The sequence below is a fragment of the Globicephala melas genome, chromosome 21, assembly GCF_963455315.2.
Source record: "Globicephala melas chromosome 21, mGloMel1.2, whole genome shotgun sequence".
NCBI classification, from domain to species: Eukaryota; Metazoa; Chordata; class Mammalia; order Artiodactyla; family Delphinidae; genus Globicephala; species Globicephala melas.
The window spans coordinates 28,315,840-28,341,946 of NC_083334.1; the positions used below are offsets into that span (position 1 = coordinate 28,315,840).

At 38.2% G+C, this 26,107-nt stretch overlaps 1 protein-coding gene across 2 annotated transcripts in view; it reads left to right on the plus strand.

Moving 5' to 3' along the window:
* Positions 1–26,107, plus strand: part of KCNU1 (potassium calcium-activated channel subfamily U member 1) — a 179,655-nt gene that overhangs the window by 70,633 nt on the left and 82,915 nt on the right. For both annotated transcript variants that reach the window (XM_060291451.1, XM_060291452.1), the window contains 8 exons: positions 7,300–7,405; positions 8,453–8,535; positions 9,620–9,689; positions 12,975–13,127; positions 17,350–17,462; positions 17,833–17,901; positions 21,342–21,431; positions 21,571–21,668. In XM_060291451.1, the coding sequence (XP_060147434.1) occupies positions 7,300–7,405; positions 8,453–8,535; positions 9,620–9,689; positions 12,975–13,127; positions 17,350–17,462; positions 17,833–17,901; positions 21,342–21,431; positions 21,571–21,668 (782 nt within the window). The remainder of the gene's footprint in view (positions 1–7,299; positions 7,406–8,452; positions 8,536–9,619; positions 9,690–12,974; positions 13,128–17,349; positions 17,463–17,832; positions 17,902–21,341; positions 21,432–21,570; positions 21,669–26,107) is intronic.

Sequence of the window (26,107 nt, forward strand, 5' to 3'; positions counted from 1 at the left end):
ACCCCAGGAAAACCCTCCCCAATAATAACCCAATCTTTCGTCCCTAGAGATAATTATGATTTTGACTTTATATCTGACATTTATTAATTATCCTATCTCCTATGTTTATTTAGAATATTTAAGTTTTTCCTGTTTTTAAACTCACATAAATGGAATATAAATTTATTTACCTCAATAATGCGTTTGTAAGATTCATCCTTGTTGCAGCTGGATGTAGCTGTACCTATTCATTTTCATTGCTGTGTAGTAGAGCATTCCATTATATGAATACACCACAATTTTTCTTAATCCATTCTACTGTTGGTTGACATTTCTCCTCAATTTTGTCTATTATGAAGAATGTTGCTTTGAAAATTCTTATATATGTGTCCTGGTCCCCAGGCATTAAATTGCAGGGTAGTAAATCTTCCTGTAACAGAACTGTCAGTCATTCAAAATGTTTTTTTCTGGTCTGCACTTCCACCAGCAGCCCTGAGAGCTCCTTTCACCATATACAGCCTTACTACCGCTTGGAAATGTAGCTTCCCATCCTACCTAACACTTAGAAACATCAGTCTTTTTAGTTTTAGCTGTTCTTTGGGATAATGTTTTGCAAGACAGTGTATCTTATTGTGGTTTATGATCTCATTTTTCTGGTTAGTAATGAGGACAAGCATATATTCATATATATAAGCCATTTGGGTTCCCTCTTATGAAATGGCTGTTATCTTGCCCATTTTTTAAATTAGAATGTAGTTGATTTACAACGTCGTGTTAGTTTCTGGTGTACAGTAAGGTGATTTAATATATACATATTCTTCTTCCTATTATTTTCTGTTATGCTTCTTTTTGCCCATTTTAATCCTAAATTAAGTGCAGATCTGCCAGTGACAAGCTCTTTTTTTTTTAATGTAAAGATATCTTTATTTTCTTTTTATTCTTGAAAGATAATTTTATGGATATAGAGTTCTAAGCTGCCACATTTTATCCTTAAGAACCGTGAAAGTATTATTCTGTTGATTTCTGGCTTTTGTTGTCGCTATTAAGAAGTCTGTTAAACTATCTTCTTTAATGAGTTATCTTCATAAAAAATTATGCGTTGTACTTAATGTGAAAGTATGTTATACATTTACTATGATGTGTGTAGTTTTGAATTTCTGATAATTTATTGTGCTTAGTATTCATGAGTCTTCCTGAGTCTCCGGCTTGGTGTTTTCCACCATTTCTGGAAGATTCTCAATTATTTCTTCATATATTGCCCTTGTCACTATGTTCTTTCTCCTCCTTTTCTGGGAATTCAATTATGTTAGTCCTTTTTTTACTGTGCCAAATATATTTCTTACCCTCTATTTTGTATTTCTCCTCTTTTTTGTATCTCTGTATTACATTCTGGATACTTTATTCTGAACTACCTTCCAGGTTCCTACTTCTCTCTTTATCTGTGTTTAATCTATTTACAAACTCAATTCATTGAGTTTTTAATTTGAGTTATTATATTTTTCAGTTCCAGAATTTATATTTGGTTCTTTATCAAATATTCTCTGTTTTCATAGTTTCTTGTGTTTCCAAGGTTACCTTTTATTTATTTCAATAAAATAAACATAATTATGTTGTAGTTTGTGTCCAGTAATTCAATGTCTTAAGTCCTTGGTTTTTCTTGTCTGTTGTTTCCACTGGTTGTTACACATAGTATCTTCTTTTCTTTGTGTGCTTTTTTTGTCTTAGATTATGTGCTTATTCTTCTATTAAAAAATATTTATGGAAATAACTTGTTGCCTAGAAAAATATTACATTCTTCCAGAGAGGACTTATTTTTTAATTTTATTTATTTATTTATGACTGTGTTGAGTCTTTGTTTCTGTGCGAGGGCTTTCTCTTGCCCCGTTGTGGCAAGCGGGGGCCACTCTTCATCGCGGTGCGCAGGCGTCTCACTATTGCGGCCTCTCTTGTTGCGGAGCACAGGCTCCAGACGTGCAGGCTCAGTAATTGTGGCTCACGGGCCTAGTTGCTCCACGGCATGTGGGATCTTCCCAGACCAGGGCTCGAACCCATGTCCCCTGCCTTGGCAGGCAGATTCTCAACCACTGCACCACTAGGGAAGCCCCAGAGAGGATATTTATTTACTTCTTCCAAGTACAATGGGGCACTTCTGCCTTAGGACCACATAAATCCAAATTCAACGCTCGATGTTCACTGTACTACCCAGGTGACAAACTCAGAATGAAAGTACATCTGAAAACTAATTTATTCGATTTTACACTTCTTCTATGCCTGCATACCTTTGTTATGCCAGGTTAAAATATGGAGAAGTTACTAAAGTCTTCATTTTGTGTGTCAGGGGAGCTGGAAGTTTTTGGACCCCTTACCCTATGACATCACCAGAATGTTAGCTCAGTTTGGTAGCTGTATCTTCTGAATTACTAAATGCTTTGCGGGGTGGGGGGACTGGACTTAACCTCTAAGACCTTGATTTCTTCTAGATTTTGGCCTGGAAATTCTTCACGGTCTGGTTATATCTTTCATGATTTATTAGATGTTTTTATATTTCATCCAGCATTTTTATATATCCTTAGTAGAAGGTTGGCTGAAATTATCTAGTTTACTATGCCTGAAAACAAAGGCCCCAGCTCTAGTGATGTTTAATATATGAAAACATGCAAAGCTCTCACTCGTTCACATATGTTTTAAGGGAATAGGGGAAGTTTTACTCAAGAGGATTGACAAATTCAGAGAATTTCCAAATATTGCAGTTGATAGTGGGCCAGATAACAAAAGTATTGTATAGTCTATTATAAGGATTTGGCTTTAAGGAAGTTGCCTTTTCTCCGAGTCAGTCCTGAATTCTTGGAGGATTTTCAGCAGAGGGATGACATAACTAGATTTATTTTTCTTCTTTAGTGTTGGGAAATTAGAATTGGATTTATCGTAATTCTTACAACAACCTTTGTACTTGACTTATACATAAGCACATTTTGGTTGTTTGTTTTTGTAAGTAGCTGTTTTTAATAATGCTCTAAGTACCAGTACATGAACTCACCATCAAGACAAAATTTAGGACAGAACCCGTATCTAACTATATGATCCTACCCACATTTCATACTGCTCTCAGTTGTTCTGTACATCATCATCATTCTTTATCTCTCCTATAGTTTTATTGCAATTATGTACAGTCTTAAAATGTTTATCTGTGTTTAACTTTACAGAAGGAAGATCACACCAGTGGCATCTTGTGGTACTTAGATTTTCCTCATTTTATATTTCTAAGATACACTCATTTTTCTGAGTGTTGCTGTAGTTAATTGTTTACTGTTATATGATATTTCATTGACAGAGTAAACCTTAGTTTATTTATCCACTCTTGGTGTGATTTGCATTGTTTCTAGATTTTTCTATTGGAAATAATTTTATTATTAACATGGCTTATGTATGGCTCTTAGTGGACCTGTGCAAGAGTGTCTGTGTATGTGTGTGGGGGGGGAGGGTGGTTTAATGGTGTGAAGAATGTGAATGTTCATTTTTAAGAGATAGTATCATTTTTTACTAGTGGTTGCACCATTTTTCAAGCTTATCAGCAATCTGTAAGGGACTTTGTGTAGTTGTACATCTACATTCCTTCTAACAACTGGCATGGTCATACTTGTTAATCTTTGCAGTGGAATCAGTGTAAAGTGGACTCTCATCGTGGTTTTGAGTTATAAGCCTCTTATCACTAAGTATGGAGTTTCTCTTCATGTTTATTAGCCATACATGTTTCCTCTTTCCATGAAAAGCCTACTCATGCATTTTACCTGTTTTTCTATTGGATTGTTTGTGGGGCTTTTCTTATTTAATTTCTAGGAGTGCTTAATGTATTCTTGACACTAACTGTTCATCAGTGATCTGAATTGTAACTATATTTTTCCAGTTTATAACTTGTCTTTTCACTGAGTATGAGAAGTATTTTGATATTCAAAAGTTTTTAATATTATTATAGTTCAAATTTTCAATCATTTCAATGGTATTTAATGATTTTTTTTGGTTAGGAATTTTTCCATATCCCAATATTTTAAAGATATTTAATTACATTTCCTATTAAGAATTTTTAATTTTTGTTGATGTTTACATCTCTAATTATACTGGAATTTGTTTTTTTATGGCGAGACGCATGAATAAAACTTCAGCTTCTTCCATAGATAATCATTTTATCAATGCTAGTTATTGAATAAACCCTTTTCCCCTCACTGATCTGACATGCTACCAGTATAAATAGGTCTATTCTGTGTTTTTTTTAATCAGTTTATCTCTTACTGCATTAATACTATGCTTTTTTAATTGCTAAAGATTCATAATTAATCCTTATACATCTTAGGGCAGGTTTTCCCTCCTTGCTCTTCTTTTTCCAATAGTTGACAAGCTCTTCTTGGCCCTTTATCTTTCATATCAATTTTATAATCATTTTATCATGAACTATGAAAAACCCTGTGGAAATTGATGGGAGGAATCTAATTGAAAGTTTGGTTTAAAATTGATTCTTTGTGTTACAAATTTTTTCTGACTCTGACTATACTATGGTTGTCTACTTATTTAGATCTCATTTAGTGTCTCAATAATATTGTATAATTTCCCAGGCTTGCTGTTTATTATATATTATGTAATTTTATATATGTATATATGTAATAAATATATGTGACATATATATTTATAAGTACTTGATATTTTCTGATATATTTGAAATAATGTCTTATTGTATTTTCTACTTGTTTGCTTTTGGTATGAAAAACCAGAATTGACCTTTGTGTATTAATCTTCCATTCATCCATATTGTTAAATTAGCCTCTATTTATTTTTCTGTAGTGTTTAGGGGTTTCTATGTAAATAATCATATTAGTTCAGATAAAGAGAGTTTATTTCTTCCTTTCTAACCCTTATGTGTACAGTGTATCTTTATTTTCGTATTGCTCTTGCTAAGACATCAAATATAATGTTGAGAAAAAAGCAATAGTTGTATCTCTTCTTCATTTCTCATTTTAAAGAAAACTTTTCTAATATTTTCCCACTAAGGCCATCCTTTTTATTTTAAAGATACTCTTTATTTGGTTAAGGATATTCTTTTCTCTTCCTAATATACCATGAGTTTTATTTCTTAACTGTGAAAAGATATTTTAATCAAATTTTTTTGTGCATCTGAGGTGGCTGTGTAATTTTTAATTTGTTAATGTGATGAATTAAATTAATAGTTTTGCTATAAGGGTTATTTTGGCTTTGTAGTATTTGTTGGGGACCATTCTCTGTTTTTAAGGTGTTTGAAAGACTTTGTATAAAAATGGGATTATTTGTTGCTTTAAAGTGTGGTAGAAGTTGCCTGCTAAACCATTTAGAACTGGTGGTTTTAAAAATTGTGTTTAGTGTGTGGGTCTCTGTATGTGTTTTGTTCGTTTTTGTTTAGTTTTGAGAGATTTTAAACTAAACTTCATTTCCTTTAATAGTCTTCTAGAGTTAGTTCTGGTAAGATCTATTTTTAGTAATTTGTCTATTTTGTCTGAGTTTTAAAAGCTGTCGCATTTGGTTGGTTGATGTATTCTTTGATTATTATTTTTAATCTCTACTTTGCCTGTAGGTATTTTTATCTTCTTTCAATATTATGAGTCATTTTTGTCTTCTCTTTTTCTCCATCAATTTTACTACAGCTTTGCCTATTATATGAGTGATTTTTTTCTCAAAGAACCAGCCTTTGTCTTTGTTCATCTTCTCTCTTTTATTTTTCTTTTCTATTTCACTGTTTGCACTCTTGTGTTTATTGTCTCTTTTCTTCTTATTTCTTGGGTTTCTTCCAAGATTAATGTCCAAAGCTGTAACTTTCCCCTAAAGCAGGCTTTTATTGTATCCAAAGACTTAGATATTTAGTGTTTTCACATAATTAATTCCTAAGAATTTTATAAATTTCATTATAATTTCTTCATAGCTCATGAGATTTTTAGCAGTCTGTTTTTCAAAATTTCCAACTATGATGAATATTTTTTAATTTTTTTGTTATTAACTTTTACTTTAATTGTACTGTGATCAGAGGTCATTATATGTACAGCAGACTTTTTTTGCAGTGTGTTGAGGCTTTCCTTATTGGTCAAGTAAATTATCATTTTGGTAAATATTTGTGTGCTGTTGAGGAAAATTAGAATTATTCACAATAGCCATTATATGGAAACAACCTAAGTTTCCATGTATGGATGAATGAATAAAGAAGATGTGGTGTGTGTGTGTATATATATATATATATATATATATATATATATATATATATTTGAATGATATGAAATATCATTCAACCCTAAAAAGGAAGGAAGTCCTGTCACTTGCAACAACATGGATGAACCTGGCAGGCATTATAAGCTGGTGAAATAAGCCAGAGAGAGAAAGACAAATGCATGGTGTCACTTATATCTGGAATTTTTTTAAAAAGCCACACTTACAGAAACAGAAAGTGGAAAGATGGTTTGCCAGGGTCTGGGGATTGGGGGAAATAGGGAGAGGTTGGTAAAAAGAGTACAGACTTTCAGTTTTAAGATGAATAAGGTCTAAGGATCTAACGTAAAACATGGTGACTATAGTTGATAACACTGTATTGTATCACTGAAATTTGCTAGGAGAGTAGAATTTAAATGTCATCACCCCCCAAAAAGGTAAATATGTAAGGTGATGGATGTGTTAATTAAATAATGGGAGGGATCCTTTCACAATGTATACATACATCAAATCATCATGTTGTACACTGAATATCTTACAATTTTAACTGTTAATTTTGCCTCAATAAAGGTGAAAAAAATTTAAATTAGATATCTTAAATATTGTTTGCAGAATTTATAAATATCAAACTTGATTATTTTTTCTCCTTGATCTGTCAGTAATTGAGAGAGATGCTTTGAAATCTGTCATTACAGTGGCAGGTTCATGTATTTCTCTCATTTTGTTAAAATTTTTTGTATATTTAGAAGCTATTTTATTAAATTCATAGTTGTTTTAGAATGCTATGTCTTTTTGAATAGTTGAAATGTTTTCATTGGTCCTGAACTTCTTTGTTCTTAGTAATTCCCTCCCCCCTTTTTTTTGCATTAATCTGATTTGTATTTTTTCATGTCTCTGTGATTGATTGCCCCTGAGCTTCAGACCCATTTCTGGAATTAGGCTAGTGGTGTCCACATCACCTAAGCACGTGGATTAATAATGGAGGATGGATGTTTTCCAAGAGAAGATTAGAGTTTTTATTAAATGCACTAAATAATGTAACAGTCTCTAAACCAAAGCCAATCTTCTTTTTCCATACCTGGCACTATGCTCTTTTTCCAGGGTTCCTCCTTCTTTGGAATTGGAAACCATATTTAAGTGCTACATGGCCTATACAACTTTCGTTTCTGGATCTGCACTGAAGTGGGAGGATCTGAGGCGAGTTGCGGTGAGATCTAGTTCTTTTCCTCCTTGTCGTTTTCCTAAGCTGCAGCAATTAAGACAATAGTGTGTATTGCTTTTCCCAAAGGATTACTCCAGACTCTTGAATTGGGGGAAATACAACTTCTTCAACTTTAAAAACTGATCATAAAGAAATGTTAGTAATTGACCTCCAAATCCTTCTTGACAGATACCAAGCAGACCTCACTATTTACCTACGTTTATATTTAAATTTTTTAATTTCACTAAATTCTCTATCTAGAACAGTTTTATGTTATCAGTCTAAGACATCTGAAAAAGTTGTGGATAGCAGAAGTGTGTTAGATCTTTCTATCCAAGTGGGATTCTTACCAGATGACAGATTTCTAGGAGTCTGTCAGCTTTTACCGGCTTCTCCTAAACACACTGATATGCCCTCTGATAGGAAAGGCATGAAGGAAAATCGCAGAGATCCCAGTTAGGCCGAGACTAAAAGAGATGAGCAACAGCCAACCCTCTAGACATCTTGCGTTTAAGATGAAGGCCAACTTCCTCTCATGTTTTAGGTTTCTCACAATCATATGGAGCAAAAGGTTCAGTTTTTTAAAGCAGAGATCTATAGAGTCAACACAAAGAATTGAAGCAAAAATTGACAAACACAGTATAATCTTTCTCTTTCCTGCAACTTGGGGTTATAAGAGCCACTTCAGTAATTTTTTTGCTATTCTGAAAGGTTAATAACTATACAGGAAGTTGCTTAAAAAGATCTTATTACTCATCACTAGTCATAAATTGACGTTTCTGGATCATAGGAAAAATCTCATTATGCACTTGTTCCATTTTAAAGCAATCTACATCTGTGTTGGAGACTCTGGTCCGTCTATGCAGCCCCTTTCAGCATTTGCTGGACTGTGATTCTGATGTAAAGACATCCTTATCACAAGTCCCTCCCAAGTGTGCTCTCTTTCTTTTTGGAAATTGTATGATGAAACCATAAGAAAACCCCAAAGGGGAACACGTAAGCATTTCCCATATATAATTAACAAGGTGGCTGCTGTTTAATCTTGAAGAATAGGTGGACTCTGCAGAAGCATGCCTGATTATAGCCAACCCTCTGTGCAGTGATTCACATGCTGAAGACACTTCAAACATTATGAGGTAAGAAGCTGGCACTGTGTCTTACATGCTCCAATGCTGATCTTATTTTTACCTCTTTTAAAATAAAGCCCCATGCATAGGACTAAACAGATGTCATGTATCACAGCACAGGGTTCATCATATTCCAGGTTTCTGCCTTATTTTTTGGCCCCAGAGACTCTGCAGATGTATGAAAAAGGAAATCAAAATAGAGTTTACTGTGTGTCAATGTGCTTCTCCACTTACTTTCCTGGAGTTCCGTAGGGATAATAGCTGTCTAAATTTAAAAAGCAAGCATACGAATAACTGATAACTGTTCAGATAGCACCATTCTGACTAACAGCCCCTCAGAAATAAAGACGGCATTTGTGGTTTGTGAACCTTATTCTTAGACTTTATTTACTGGGGTTTTTCTCCAGTAGTCCTAGTGAAAGATTGTGCATGGTTCAGTATGATGTGCTTTTGACTATTGGCAGTATTTTCAAGATGGCTAGGATTAGTGTTACCATCTTGAACTGTGAACTATCTATGAGCAGGAACTCAATTTGTGGTAAGAGATTCAAACTGTCATTGTGAGGGCAATGCCATTGTACCTAACCCAGATGAACTGTTGGCCCCCAGAGCAGAATAAATACACGTAGCTGAAGGTGACTCTACAAAAAGCAAGAGAAGGCTGAGAACTTGTAACGTACAGTAAATATAAGATAGATCTTAGTTTCTTAATTTGTAAAATAAGAAAGTTGGATTAGACAGTCTGTTTGCTACTTTGAGCTATAGATAGCAATTCAGTCTCTGTTTTTTTCTGTAATTAATGTGTTTGAGTTTGAAGACTAAAATATATGAAACTGATTATTTCCTCCTCAGGAATTGCTCCCAGAAGACCACTCTTAATACCAAAAGCTTACCTTTCCATAGATTTAATTTACTAAGTCACTGAAACCATAGCACTCTTCCATGTGTGTGCTATTGAAGATCATAACAATGAACTTTATAATGTGCTCTTTTCCTGTGCTTACCCACACATCAACTTAACTTTGAATTGAATTATATCGTAAAGACATTGGATATGGCACATCACTAATGAGCATGTTTGTTATTTTTGTAGGGTGCTCTCTATCAAGAACTATTACCCTAATACCAGAGTCATCATACAGATACTTCAGTCCCATAACAAGGTATTGTAACATTATAGCCTGTTCAGTCTCCTCCCCTTTTAGTCTGTAGAACTAAATGAACTTAGTTCATCTAAGTAATATATGAACTTATTACTTTATAATGAGTCTACACACAAAAAGCTTTTGCCAGTTGCAGGTGAAATTTGGAGCCCCATTAAGATTGTTAATTACATAAAAATGTAAATTTGGAAAGAGTTATGTTTACATACTTTAAAAGCTATTGCCTGATGGTCTGGAGTCCAGTCATTCTGAATTTAGGTGCTGACTGAGATCCTCCCCTTGGGGCCATGGACAGGTCTTGGCACACCCTTAAGTACTGGGAGCCACTAAAAATAAAGTAGGCAGATTGGACAATGACAAGGGTTTGAGAAACAACCAAGGACTAGGGCAGCGTTGAACAATAAGATTCATCTACTACACAAGTCCATTCATTCAAGACAGGGAGAGGTGGCTTTTTTGTCCAATGCACAGAAACCAACACAGAGAGTCAAATAAAAGGAAGAAACAGAGGAATATCTTCCAAACAAAACAACAAGACAAAACCTCAGAAAAAGACCTTAATGAAAAGGATATAAGCTACTTTTCTGATAGAGAGTTTAAAATAACAGTCATAAAGATGCTCACTGAGCAGGAGAAGAATGGATGAACAAAGTGAAAATTTCGACAGAGAGATAGAAAATATTAAAACGTTCCAAATAGAAGTCACAGTGCTGAGGAATACAATAACTGAACTGCAAAAAAAAAACATAATAGAGAGGTTCAACAGCAGACCAGAGGAAGCAGAAGAAAGGATCAGCAAACCTGAAGATAGCATAGAGAGTGTAGACCTCACATAATCAGAGCAGCAGAAAGAAAAAAGAATGAAAAAGAGTGAAGATAGCTTAAAGGGACTTATGGGACAATATCAAGTGGACCAACATTCACATTATAGGAGTCCCAGAAGGAGAAGGGAGAGAGAAATGGGTAGAGAACTGACTTGAAGAAATAATGGCTGTCAACTTTCCTAAACAGATATTCAGATCCACAAAGCCCAGAAAGTTCCAAATAAAAGGAACCCAAAGAGATCCATATCAAGCACATTCTAATTAAAGTGTCAACAGTTGAGGACAAGGAGAGAATTTTAAAAGTAGCAAGAGAAAAACAACTTGTTACATATACGGGAACTCCCATAAGATTATCAGCAGATTTTCAACAGAAACTTTGCGGGCCAGAAGGCAGTGCCACAATATATTCAAAGTGCTAAAAGAAAAAGAAAAAAACTGCCAACCAAGGATACTTTACCCAGCAAAGTTGTCATTCAGAATCAAAGGAACGATAAAGAGGTTTCCAGACAAGCAAAAGTTAAAAGAGTTCATCACCAATAGACAGACCTTACAAGAAACGTTAAAGGAACTTCTTTAAGCTGTAGTGAAAGGGGTAATTAGTAAAAGGTAAACATATGAAAGTATAAGTCTCATTGGTAAAGGTAAATATATAGTAGAATTCCAAATATTCTAATGTTGTAAAGGTGATAGATTAATCACTTACAAAGCTAGTATGAAGATTAAAAGACAAAAGTAGTAAATAACTACAATAATTTGTAAAATGATACATAAAATAAAAAGATGTAAATTGTAGTATCAAAAATAAAACTTGGGTTGTGGGGATAAAAATATAGAGCTTTTGATGTGATCAAACTTAAGTTACTATCAACTTAAAAGAGACTTGTAGGTTGTTTTATGCAAGGTTCATGGTAACCACAAAGCAAAAATTTATCGTAAATAAGATAAAGAGAAAGGAATCTAAGCATACTGCTACAGAAAGTCATCAAATCAAAGATGAAGAGAGCAAGAGGAGAAGAAAGGAACAGTGGAATTATAAAACTTTCAGAAAACACTTGACAAATGGCAGTAAATACATACTTACCAATAATTACTTTAAATATAAATGGACTAAATTTTCTAATCAAAAGACAGAGTGGCTGAATAGACAAAAAAATAAGACCCATCTATACGCTGCCTACAAGAAACTTAGATATAAGGACACAGACTGAAAGTGAGGGGATGGAAAAATAGATTCCATGCCAATGGAAAGCAAAAGAAATCTGAGGAAGCTATACTTATATCAGACAAAATAGACTTTAAAACAAAGACTGTAGTAAGAGAAAAAGAAGGGCATTACATTATCAAAAGGGTCAATCCCACAAGAGGATATAACATTTGTAAATATTTATGACAGCAGCATAGGAGGACCTAAATTTATAAAGCAGATGTTAACAAATCTAAATGGAGAAATAGCAATACAGTAATGGTTGGGGACTTTAATACCCTACTTTCTTCAATGGATAGATCATCCAGATAAAAAAATCAATAAGGAAACATTGGCCTTAGACAACATATTATACCTCATGACTTAGACAAATACAGAACATTGCATTCAAAAGCACCAGAATACACAGTCTTCTCAAAAAGTATTAAAAAAACCCTAAATCTTGCCATTTGCAACAACACGAGTGGGCCTCAGGGGCATAATGCTAAGTGAAATGAGTCAGACAGAGAAAAACAAATACCATGTGATCTCATTCGTATGTTGAATAACAGCAAAAAAGAAACCCTGAGCTCATAGATTCACAGAACAGGTTGGTGGTTGCCAGAGGTGGGGGTGGGCAAAATGGGGGAACAGGAACAAAAGGTATAAATTTCTAGTATAAAAGAGTCATGGTGACTGTAGTTAATAATACTTTATTTTATATTTAAATGTTGCTAAGGGAATAGAATTTCGAAGTTCCCATCACAAGAGAAAATACCTTGTAATTACAGTAGTGATGGATGTTAACTGGACTTATTGTGGTCATCCTTTGACAATATATACAAATATTGAACATTGTACACCTGAAACTAATATAATTTTATACGTTAATTATATTTCAAAAACATAAAACAAGCGAACAAAATGATTGCAAATTCGGGGAACTTTCTTGAGGTATATTTCTTTCTAATATTTGACTTGCTTTTCTTTTACTGAAGTACAGTTGATTTACAATATCGTATTAGTTTCAGGTGTACAACGTAGTGATTCAATATTTTTATAGATTACACTGCATTTAAGTTATTACAAAATAATGTCTATATTTCCCTGTGCTGTACATTATGTCCTTGTTGCTTATTTACTTTATACATAGTAGTTTGTATCTCCTAATCCCCTTCCCCTGTCTTGCCCCTCCCTCTTTCCCTCTTCTCACTGGTAACCACTAGTTTGTTCTCTGTATCCACAAGTCTGTTTCTAATACTTTCTACCATGAAACAGGTTTTTCTGCCAAAGATCCCCAGCTGGAACTGGAATACTGGAGACAACATCATCTGCTTTGCTGAATTAAAGCTCGGATTTATCGCCCAAGGCTGTTTGGTGCCAGGCTTGTGTACCTTTCTAACATCTCTATTTATTGAGCAAAACAAGAAGGTAACCTTGGAAACTGATGTTGAATCTTGGCTCTATCCCCATGTCCTCATAAATTAATATCAGGAATAAAAATAAAAATTGAGGGAAGCAAGAAGGCCCCAAGAAATGAGATTTGACTTCTACTTGAGCTGGGAAGGGATTGAGACATCTAGATTGAAGTCCCAAGTACCACACTGACCTTGAAGAAGTTGTTTATCTTATTGTTGCCTAAGAATATTTACCTGCAAAATAGAAATCATAACCCTGCTTCCTCCCAGCAATCCATGACGTTATGACAGTAAATGTATTCATAAATGTAGAAGCACTTTGAGTTATTGAAGGTAGAAATATAAATAAAGGTTATGTTATTAGTGGAGAAATCATACATTTAAATATATGTTAAATACCAACTAATTGACATAATAATAAATTATATTCATCAAAGAGAAATAATAATACAAATAATATTAAAATCTAATTTTCCGGGTTATTTTGGGATATTCTATGCAGTAATAATAATAGTAGCCACATGTTGAATGCCTACTGTGTGTCATGCATTTTAAGTACATTTTGTGTTTCCCTCAGTATTTCAAGGTAGTATCCCAGTCATGGACGCTAACTAATAGTAAGTTAGTAAGTAGCAGATGTAGAATTGTCTGACTTACAGTCTCACCACTATGCCCCGTGCCTCTGGCTGTTAAATATCTTCTCCCAGTCTTCTACATCAGGTCTTTTTTTTTTTTTTTTTTTTTTATGTGGGCCTCTCACTGTTGTGGCCTCTCCCGTTGCGGAGCACAGGCTCCGGACGTGCAGGCCCAGCGGCCATGGCTCACGAGCCCAGCCGCTCCACGGCATGTGGGATCTTCCCGGACCGGGGCACGAACCCGTGTCCCCTGCATCGGCAGGCGGACTCTCAACCACTGCGCCACCAGGGAAGCCCTACATCAGGTCCTTTGATACCTTTGTTTGAGACAAAATAAATGGCTAAATGGACTACTGGGATGAAATACTGTAGCACATAGTATGCCTTCCAAATGCCATCTCTGTGAAATGCTCTGGGAAAGATGATCTAACCCTCATCTGGGCCTGGTATCCTATTGTCCAGAACCTCTCCAGAGAGACACCTTTCTCTCCATTTAATTATGCATCCACCTTTGCCTCTTCTTGGCTTCTCTTTGCACTTTATTTCCTTTGTCCAATAAATTTAAAAAAATCTGTACACCTTTTCTGGTCCCTTCCTTGGTGCTGTTAAGGAAAAGCAAAAGAGGTATAAGATTCAAGAGATACTCTGATCAGCAAAATGCTAACCGGAAACCACAGCATTCTCTAGTAATTCCCCCTGTGAATGCGAGGAGATGCCATATACAGAGAAATAAAATCGACCGTCAGGCGGTAGGAATGAGCCTTGGTGATGATACAGCGAACATGCTTTAACCTTCCCTTAGTGGTCACTGTGTGTAGCCCAGGAAATGGCTTGTGAGGACATTGCCTGTGTGTTGTAAGCTTAGAAAGTGCAGGATAACTGCAATACGTGTTGTGAGGATTGTGATTTTTAATCTCTGTGTCTAGAGAAAATAGAGTGTGAACTCTATATGAAACCTTTGTCTCCTTCATGAAAATATAGAAGGTAAGAGATGTACAACCTGCCCTGTTGTGGCTTTATTGCTGTTGTTGTTTGTTGGGTTTTTGGGGTTTTTTTTATTGTTTGTTTATCTAAAGTTGGAACCTCCTCAGTGATGATGGTCACCTGTCAATATTCATAAGGTGGCTTTTGGAAGATAGGAATTAAGAGAGATTTGTGGTCATGAAGATTTTTTGGTTGGGGGGGAGTGAAGTCTGAAACTCTCTTTCAGAAATTCTAAACAGGGCAAGATTTTTTCATGTTGTACTCTGCTCTGGTGATTTAGATTCTGTAATTAATTAAATTAATTAACTAAAATTAATTTAGTTACTTAAACCTACTAACTTAGGTTTAACGATCCGGATGCTAGTGTCTTATGTCCAATTTTGCTCAGATTAGGCACTTAAACTTTCTCTGTCAGTTTCTGCATCTATGAAATAAGACTTGCTAATCTACTCATAACCTGATTTTATCCAGGTATTGAGTGAATATTTGTAAAACTTCTGGGCAGTCAGATTAGAAAGCCTTAGGTCAATGCCATGTATTCTGACTCTGTTGATCTATATTGATTATATGGTGAGAAATCGTAGTCTGAGGAGCATCTCCAGTTGGTTCTAGGCACAGAGGATTGCCTTAAACTTAAATTTAGATTAGATCTAATCTAACTGATTTTTTCATGCTCCCGATTCTACTATCCAAATCCAAAATCCATCTTGTGATCCTGTTTCCCGTTCTGATTTTAAAAAAAACTGACTCAGGTCCATCCACCTCACTACAAGTAACTCAATTTTGTTTCTTTTTATGGCTGAGTAATATTCCATTGCATATATGTGCCACATCTTTATCCATTCATCTGTTGATGGACACTTAGGTTGCTTCCATGTCCTGACTATTGTAAATAGTGCTGCAGTGAACATTGTGGTACATGTCCCTTTTTGAGTTATGGTTTTCTCAGGGTATATGCCCAGTAGTGGGATTGCTGGGTCATATGGTAGTTCTATTTTAAGTTTTTTCTAGAGTCTGTCACACAGAGTGAAGTCAGAAAGAGAAAAACAAATACTGTATGCTAACACATATATATGGAATCTAAAAAAAAAAAATGGTTCTGAAGAACGTAGGGGCAGGACAGGAATAAAGACGCAGACGTAGAGAATGGACTTGAGGACACGGGGAGAGGGAAGGGTAAGCTGGGACGAAGTGAGAGAGTGGCATGGACATATATACACTACCAGATGCAAAATAGATAGCTAGTGGGAAGCAGCTGCGTAGCACAGTGATATCAGCTCGGTGCTTTGTGACCACTTAGAGGGGTGGGTTAGGGAGGGTGGGAGGGAGATGCAAGAGGGAGGGGATATGGGGATATATGTATATGTATAGCTGATTCACTTTGTTATACAGCAGAAACTAACGTACCATTGTAAAGCAATTATACTCTGATAAAGATGTTTAAATAAATAAAATGTCTTTATTGCAAAAAAAAAAAAAACACCTGACTCAGGACATCTTCATCTCTATGGCTATTTTTTACCCTCTTGCAGAACCTGGAACATTTGGATTAGCAGCAGTAAGCCAGTTTCTTTGGTCATGAGGACTTAGTGACTTGAACTGCACAGGGAGAGGACTTTAAGAAAGGGGGAAAATGCAAGAGAGTCAGCTGCATCTTGAGACGGTGATGAGGTGTATTGGAAAGAGGTGGTCCTTTTTATTAGCAGGGCAGAATTTTTTTGTTTGTGTGTTTGTTTTTGTTTTGTTCTTCCTAAACCACAAGATGACCATCTGAGGAGTGTTTCTGAACTGGCCTTAACTCTCCACTGCCGTGGTGTTTCTGAGTTCCTAGGAATTCCAGGCTTTCACTGGAGATTCTGGGCTTTAAGGGGCCCGTCGTGCCCTGTCAGAGCAGCGTGGTGGTGATTCTTATGGCTGTGGATGGAGGAGGATGCAAATAGAGCAAAACAGAATCCCTGGGGGTCTTACACAGATGTCAGAGATGAGTTACTCAGCAACATCTGCCCCCCGCCCCCAGTTAGACAACATTTAGCTTTTTTTTGAGAGAAATCCTTTTGTCACATCCCCCATTTCTCTAGAAGCCTACCACTGCCCTTGATTTTTACGTTCTCATTTCCATTGATCAGGATGGCTTTTTGAGTTTATTTAAACCAAGAAGGGTTCTGATACTGAGCAGAAGTCAAGAATATTTTCATCTTTGTGGTATATGGTTAGTCAGTGAGTAGAAAACTGATATGTTCTTTAAAAAAATCTTACACAGCCATACCTAGGGGGAGACAAGTTAGATTCCACATTATTCTTACCATCTTATTGTTCCTGACACAAAAACCAGTCTACCTTGCTGAAATTATTGGAAGAAGAATTAATTTCCAGCAGGAGGCGTGGATGCCATCTGGGGAGGAACTAAGTCGTGATGCTCCTACTTCACCCTGGAAATAGTTGAGATGTATGTTAGAGTTTTTGTTCTTCCTTTGACATTTCTCTAGTTAAGCACGAGGACAAATCTCCTTTCTGGGACCTGAATGCAATGGGTACTGGTTTGGTGCTGAGCAGAATACTCAGTTTGTATATCGAATATCCCATTTTCCACATCACTGTGCCTCATGTGTGTTCCAGATCTGCCCTAAAGAGCCCTGGCAGAAACATTTCTTCAGCGGCCTGAAGAACAAAATCCTGACTCAACGCCTCTCTGATGACTTTGCTGGAATGAGCTTTCCTGATGTTTGCCGGTAAGTTAAGGGAAACACTTTCGTCATTTTCGTGCAATGCATTCTTTCCCCAGTGTCCACAAAGGGCTCACTCTAGACCAGGCTCAGTGACAAACACAGAAGGTATAAGGATGAGTAAGTCTGAGTGTCTGCAGCCTGGAGGTTCACAGTCTGTGCGGGACAGGTTCATCCCTGTCCCAGTTGGTGCACTGGCTCTGCGTTACTCCAGGATGGATTCACTTTCCAGCGAACATTCCACATTTGAGAGGCTCTCCCTCTGCGGAGGGGGTGGTGTCCGCCCAGGCAGAGAGCACAGAGTGTCCGTCGTATTGTTGTGACCTGGGGCTCTGCTGTCCTCGCTTGCCTCACGATTGCTTGTCTTCCTTCCCAGGCTCTGCTTCGTGAAGATGCACCTCATGCTGATAGCCATCGAACACAAGTCCGTGTGTCACGGTTACTGGTACCAATGAGACTTCAAATCGCTTCAGAGTCTTTGAGGAGAATCTTTATGATTAAGATTTGTCCAGGCGTACAGCCATAACTAAGCCTTTTGCTCTTTGTTGAGAGCCGGCCTCAGGCTCTCAAGGCGCCCGGGCTGCTCTGGTGCATTTAACACTGTCTCTAATGATTGAGGTTAGAATGGTCACCCTAGTGGGTGGGCAGGAGCTCTGCCTTGGTTCCTATGGCCTTGCCCCAATTGTGTCTCATGATCCGGAGACAGAAGAAATGGTCACCTTCTCATATCTGTTCCTCAGTATATTACCAGGTCTTGTAAGTCTTGACCATGAAACCATACCATGAAATAGAGTTATTTGTGATAAAAATGTTCCCACAAACTCTAGCCTTAGAAACTCATCCACAAAATACGGGAATTTGGCCTGCTGGGCAAAGTGTGCTGTTGATAAAGGAAAGAGGCAACCTTATCAGACCATCAGCCTTTCCTGAAAATGCACACTGAATAATAGAAGAGAAGTTACCATATAATGAAAAAGAAAGTCCAGAATCAGCCACAATGATATAGAGATAAAAGATGCTGAAAACTAACAAGTGAGGCTTAAGTGGGCTGGAGAACAAGAAACACTTGTGTTGGCTTCTGTGCGTTTTTTAGTGGAAAACTACCTTGAATTAACTTGGAATCAAGAGACTAGATTCTGATCCTGATTATGATTTGCCAGCCCAGTGACCGTAGAGAAGTGTGCATCACCTGTAAAAGGAGGGAGTCACATTAATTAATCCCTAAGACCCCTTCCAGCTCGAAGACTGACATTACCAGGAACCCTAAAATCATAGGGAGACGGTCAAAATTCAATAATTTTGAATGATATCAGAGGGACTACAAAGTATATGAAAGGCTAGAAAGAAGAAACAGTGTGTCAATTAGAGAGGATGTAGAAGGTATCTGAGCAGAAGGGGTCAGTGGGATACAGTAGCAAGTGCTTAAGGAGAGTAAAGAATAGTACCATCCGGCCGGCTGAATCTTATTTAACAGTTCTGCCGTGCTCGTGGAAATCTCGAAATCGAAACCCATGTGCAAGTGCCCTTTCTACTGGAAATAGGTGAGAGTGAAGAGGACGGCATCTTAGCCTCACGAGCCGGGGAGTCTGGGTTTCACACCAGCCCAAAACGATCAGGTTTTAACGTTTTGGGCCTTCAATGACCTGGGTTATGCATCAGAATTATTTGCAAAGTTTGAAAGACATAGAATTCAAAACCTCACTTCTGACTTCATAAAACCAGAATCTATGCATTTTTTTGAGTCCCCGTGATATAGTCATTTTATTCACTGGCATTCAGAAACTGTTACACCAAATGCTCTTAATATCCTTTCCACAGTTAACATCCTAGGTTGCTATAAACTTTATTAGAATGACTGTCAGGACACTGTGGACCAGAAACATGAGTAAGCAACTGAGTTCTACATATATTCAAGAAGTTCTGGTGCTGTTTACTACCTAGCATACATCTACCTCCAATAAATGCGGCAGCTGCTCCAACACAGATTTAATTTTGGTTTCTCACCAGAGTCAGATGCACCAAAAGAATTAAATCCTGATTTGGCAAAGATATTGGTAATAGCAGTCTTACATGACTGCTACTTCATGACCGACACTGCTGTAGGCGCTTCACTTCCATTAACTCCCGAATCCTCCCAACACTGCTGTAAGAAGGGTACAATTAGCCCCGTTTGTACAGAGGAGAAGCCAAGAAAAGTTAAATAATTTCCCCAAGCTTGCACCACACCCAGGGGCCAAGCGAGAATGTGAACTTACTCTGGGGGCGCTTCTGATCACCAGGCTGTGCTAAGTCCACCACAGTCACTGTACACGGGAGGAAATGGGGCATCTCAAAGCTGGGCTTCAGGCAAGTATATTGAAAAGCTAGGGGAAAACCTATTTTTTCTCACCTTTTATTTTTTCTTCTAACTGATGCACTCGACTAGACTCTAAGGTGTGCAAAAGCTCTGGATAATCCTCAGGATCTCTCTTAGGGAATAATTTGTCACCCGGTAAGAGGTGAAGCTGGATCTGACCCCGGTCAGAGAATGTTCTGAGTTAGTTCCAGTGGCCTGTGTTCGCTAACAGCAGCTGGCCGTGATTCATGAAGGGGGTGAGGGGAGGATCAAGCAGTAACTTCTTTGAAAGAGGTTCACCTCTTCTTTCAAATGCAACCAGAGAAATTATTATGGCAGTATCTTCATAACTAAGCATTTAACATGAGTTCAGAGGACCCTGCCTTTAAAAAAGGAGGTATGAAGATACAACTTAAACATATGCTTGTTAGGTAGTGAATATCAACTGATGATACTGGGGCGGGGAGGCACAAATCTGTCCTTTCCTTTTCAAAGTCAAAAGCAGTGATTCCAATGACATGTTAGTGTCAGTCAGTCAGTACTCAGAAAGTGACGCACGATGTCTCATGCAGTCATCTGCTTGAGCTCAGCTCTTCAGCACCTTTTGCTCTTGGCATAGAGCTGAGGATCTCTTGTTGCACAAGCTCTTTGGTTTTGTAAGGCTCTGACACCTTACTCTGGAATATCCCAACAACAGACTAAGCTTTGCCCAAAGGAAGACTTGACCTCTTTCCAGTGTGCATATGAAAGGAGGGGTGTGTTTTAAAGGAGGAAAGGAGTACTTTGACCACGCACAAATGAAGCGAGGGGAGGTGTAGGGTTGTAGGACCTCACCATGCTGGAGGTCTGAATGAAAGGAAATGAAAACGGGAGATCCTGACCCGCGGGGAGAAATGTGAGGAACTCAGTCATCGTGGCGCACCCTATCAAAACATATCATGGATGAAGTTTATCAGGCAGCGTTTTCAAACACACAAAACCATAATAAAATAGACAATCAAAATACTCAAGTAGTGTAGAAATAGAAACAATTCATGTGGTTCCTGCTCTCAAAAATCTTGCAATCAAGATACACAAAAGTGAAGTCAGAGATAAACAAGTTCAAAAATTGTGTAGGCAAATAAAAGGAACTTTTGAATCCAGCTAGTTAATTAGATGAATTTAATTTTAAAGGACAAATAGCCTAAGGATGTACACCACTAGGATGACCGTAAGACTAGCAGCCGTGTGGCCTTGGCCTGTTTGGCCTTGGGTAGCTTCAATCAGCAAGGCTTCCTGCATCTGCATTGGTTTGACCATTTCTGATGCAGGACACAATCCAGGGAGTGTGTGCAGCTCAGCAATTGGGCTATGACCTGACCCCCCTCAGTAGATTCAGCAGCAGTCGATGAATTAAATGCAGTCAGATTCACATTTTCTACTGTAAATTTTGGCGGTAAAAAGGGATTGAGTCCTATTAACTCTGCAACTTTGAGAATCCTTTGGTAAAAACAGATATTGCCCCAGAAATTGGAGGGGAAAATTACTGTATTATTATTTTCTGTTTCCAGTGGGCTGATACTAAATCCACCTGCTCAAGTTAAGCTCCGTAAGAACACACTAGGGTTCTTTATTGCTGAATCTGCAAAGGATGTCAAAAGGTAAATTTTTTTTTATTGCTTTAACGGGGAGAAAGTCCTAAAGCGAATACAACTTAATGGCAGGCAGACTGAGTCAGCCCCGTGCTGCTTTAGCGTGAAGCCTCACATCAGTCATTCTTGATTTGCTTTCATTGTGCAGAGCCTTCTTTTACTGTGCCGTCTGTCACAGTGATGTGTATACGCCCGAGCTAATTGGAAAATGTAGCTGCAAAAGCAAGAATCCTCGACACAAGACAGGTAACTGCACTTTCTGTCTGGCTGTCCTCAGCCCAGCTTCTGGGGACGTGGCCAAGGAAAGGGGAGGGACTCTATCTCTTAAAAGACAATGTCCACGTGAACTTGGCCAAGAAGTGGCAGATACTTCCCCACTGGGCATCCAAGACCTGAGAATCAGTCTTTGAGAGCTGGAAGAAACCTTACTGGTTCTCTAGTTCAGCCCCTTCACGGGCCATGCAGATGAGCTCCGAAAGAGGTTCAGTAATTTTGTCCAAAGTCACATAGCCAGCTGGAGGCACCTTCCAAGTCAATCCCAGACACGTCTACGTCACGCAGGTCTTCCCACCTTCAGTCTAAAAGTTCAGCCTGTATCTGACTGCTTCGTTGGGTATAAGGATACCCCCTCATGACCATTTCTATTTTTTTAAATTTTATCGGGGTGTCTTTGACATACAACATTGTATGAGTTGAAGGTGTACAACATGATTTGATACATTTATATTGCAATACGATTGCCATTGTAGCATTAGCTAACACCTCTGTCACCAGCATAGTTATCATTTCTTCTAGTGTTGCGAACAAAACCGTTCCTTGAGTACTCTCTTCCTTAATGGACTGTAGGGAGCTTAAAATTTACTCATTCTGGCATAGTGATGAAGAAGTGAAACTTTCCCCCTTTGCTCAAGCTGAACTCGATAGCTCACCAACAACCCTTACTGCTTAAAGCAGGAAGAGAAAAGTTATTTCGAGCATTCATGATAACTTAATCGCTTCTGGTTTGAAACTTAGTCTCTTCCAGGTATGTTAAGATTGTTTGGGTAAAATCCCAGTGTTTCAGCATTTAAACTTAATTCAGAATTTGAATTTCCTATCAGGGCTCTCCTTCTCTCTAAGGTTCTTCTCTTCTCTTCTCCCCAGTAGTATTCTATCTAAATGCAGGAGAAAACTTGCCTAACCTCATGGTATTCTCGTAGTGGACAGCCAAGCATCCTTTCATGAGAGTCCTCCTTACTGGTTCCTGAGGTCTGTAAGTGTCGACTTCTGTGACCTCTGCATTGGCAACCAGTAACTCTGTTCCTCCTGGATTTAGGTCACCTACTGTCGTTTGTTACTGAAATCCATCGTCCCTGCCATTGCCTCTGGTCTTTTTTTTCAGATAGGATTTTCTTTTTAAAAAAAATTTATTTATTTTTTGTTGAAGTATAGTTGATTTACAATGTTGTGTTAGGTTCAGGTGTACAGCAGAGTGATTTAGTTATATATATATGTGTGTGTGTGTGTATATATATATATATATATATATACACACATACATATATACACACTCACATATATTTTTTTCAGATTATTTTCCCATATAGATTATTACAGAATATTGAGTATAGTTCCCTGTGCTATATAGTAAGTCCTCGTTTATCGATTTCATATATAGTTGTGTGTATATGTTACTCCCAAATTCCTAATTTGTCTCTCCCCCCTACCTTTGGTAACCATAAGTTTGTTTTCTATGTCTCTGAGTCTGTTTCTGTTTTGTAAATAAGTTCATTTGTATCATTTCTTTAGATTCCACATATGAGTGATATCATAAGCTATTTGTCTTTCTCTGTCTGACTTACTTCACTTAGTATGACAATCTCTAGGTCCATCCATGTTGCTACAAGTGGCATTATTTTGGGGTTTTTTATGGCTGAGTAGTATTCCATTGTATATATGTACCACATCTTCTTGACCCAGTCATCTGTCAATAGACATTTACATTGCTTCCATGTCTTGGCTATTGTAAATAATGCTGCAGTGAACATTGGGGTGCAGGTATCTTTCTGAATTATGGTTTTCTCTGGATACATGCCCAGGATGGGGATTGCTGGATCCTATGGTAACTATGTTTCCTTTTTGAGGAACCTCCATACTGGTCTGCGTAGTGGCTACACCAATTTACATTCCCACCAGCAGTGCAAGAGGGTTCCCTTTTCTCCACACCCTCTCCAGCATTTATTATTTGTAGACTTTTTGATGATGGCCATTCTGACCAGTGTGAGGTAGCACCTCATTGTAGTTTTTAGCCTCTGGTCTTGAGGTCTGCAAAGTCCCCTTTTCCTTTGCTCCTAGTCTTTTTATTCCATATGTTATTTTGGTCTCTCTGCTCTGTGGGATTTGTCAGTCTCCCCACATTCGCAGGTGTGCACGTCAGGATGTGGGAACCTAGGTGGTGCTCTCAGGCCCTCTTCTGCTTAAACACACACATGCCGCCATCTGCTCTTCTCTAGTCATCTTGCACTGTTACTAAATACTCCTCTAAGTGCGCCCACCAGGATCCATTTGAAGAGGGTTTTCCTATGGATTTTCTCCCCTTACACACCATAAAATTATCCTGTGTTCCTTGACTCACCACCTCTCACCTTCCTGAGACACCAGGTGTGTGTGTTGGTTGGGAGGGACTAAGTGTTTTCTCAGGGGTCCAGGCTCTGTCATTTTTGGGTGATAGCTTTATCGAGATATAATTCAAATACTATGAAGTAAATACCAAATCCTTTTAAAGGGTCCAGCAATTCAGTGGGTTTTAGTATATCAGCAGATTTACGCCACCATCACCACAATCGATCTTAGGACCTTTCCATACCCAGCAGCAGTCATCCCCCGTCCTCCTCTTCCTGCGCCCCGGCAACCACTAGCCTACTTTCTGCCTCTACAGATTTGCCTCTTCCGGCCACGTCATAAAGAGGGGGTGATTCAGTACGTGGCCTTTTGTATCTGGCTCCTTTCACATAGCCATGTTGTAGCGTGTATCAGTACCTCACTTCTTTCCATGGGTGAATAATGTTCCATTGTGTGGATACACTTCCTCTTGTTTACTCATTCATCTGTCAGTGGACACTTGGATTGTCTCCAGCATTTGGGTATTGTGGTTAATGTTGCTATGAATATTGGCACAGAGATATCTGTTTGAGTTCCTCTTTTAACTTTTGTGTATACATCTAGAAGTAGAATTGCTATATCAAATATTAAGTCTATGTCTAATTTTTTGGGGAACCACCATACTGTTTTACACAGCAGCTGCATCATTTTACATTCCTACTAGCAGTGCACAAGAACAAGGGTTCCCATTTCTCCACATGCTAACCAACACTTATTATTTTCCTTTTTTTAAAAAAAATAGTAGCTGTTCTAATGAGTGTAAAGTGGCATCTTATTGTGATTTTTAACTTAATTTCCCTAATGGCTACAGATGTTGAGCATCTTTTAATAAGGATCGTATTAGCCATTTGTATATCTTCTTTGAAGAAATGTCTATTCAAATCCTCTGCCCATTTTTAAATTGGGCTCTTGTCTTTCTATTATTAAGTTGCATTAGGTGTTTAAATATCCTAGATACATGTCCCTTATCAGATATGTGATTTGCAAATGTTTCCTCCCATCCTGTGGTTTGGCTTTTCATTTTCTTCAAATAATTTGAAGCACAAACTTTTCGTTGTAGCACCTCTGGACACCGGGGGTGGTATTGTCGTTCCTTGTTGGATTAGTGGGTTAGTGGCTTGGCTGGACTATTTCACTGAACTCTATTTCCCCTGCAGTGTGAAGCCTCTGGTGTTGCCTATCAGAGAGTATAGCCTTGGGATGCACATAGTCACCCTGGGATGACAGTGGTTTTAACTGGGCTCTTTTTAATTGTCTCCTTTCCTGACTCTCTGTTAAGCTCTCTGCCTCTGTTGGTATCACACCCAGCTCTTGGGCTACGCTCATTGGCTGCCAGAGACTCCATTATTTTTGACAATACCCTGAAGCAGATACTGCTTTACAATATTATCCAATTAAATTTGAGCCCCTTTGCAGGAGTAGTTTCTGAGGCTAGTCTGAGGTTTGTTCTGACCCTGAGAGAGCACTTTTTCGCTGTCTCTTTCCTGGTTCACTATGGTCAATCCTCGCCCATGGTTTACCTTGTTGTTCTCCTGGAGCTACCAGCATCCACTTAATGATTTGCCACCCAAATCACCATTGTTTTCAAGAACATCCTTGGGCTTGAGCTTCTCCACACTCTACTCCAAGTCAAGCCAACTCCCTTGGGAAGAACATCAGAGCTCTCTATGGTAGTGGCCTGCCTCTCCCTCTGGGCAGAACCTCTGAGCCACTGCCCAGGAGCTGTGGGGTAGAAACGGTCGTCCACCTCTCTGGAATTGACATATGTGCTTTTTGAGCAGGTCTCTGGGCAGTGGCGCTAGCTTCTGGGCTTGGTTTGCCTCTGCGACTGTAAAACCTCGGCCTTGGGTGCGCGCTGCGATGAGGCTATTAGTGCTCCATGGTTTTCACCCTGTGATGAGTGAGGGCTGCGTGGAGGAAGGGAGCCCCCAGCCTCTTGGCTGTGCTCACCTGGAACCTAGCCTCTGCACCATGGGGCTGGGAGAATGAGAAATGCCGGTGCCCTGCCCCTCCCCGAGACACACCGTAGCCCTCGCCTGGAAACT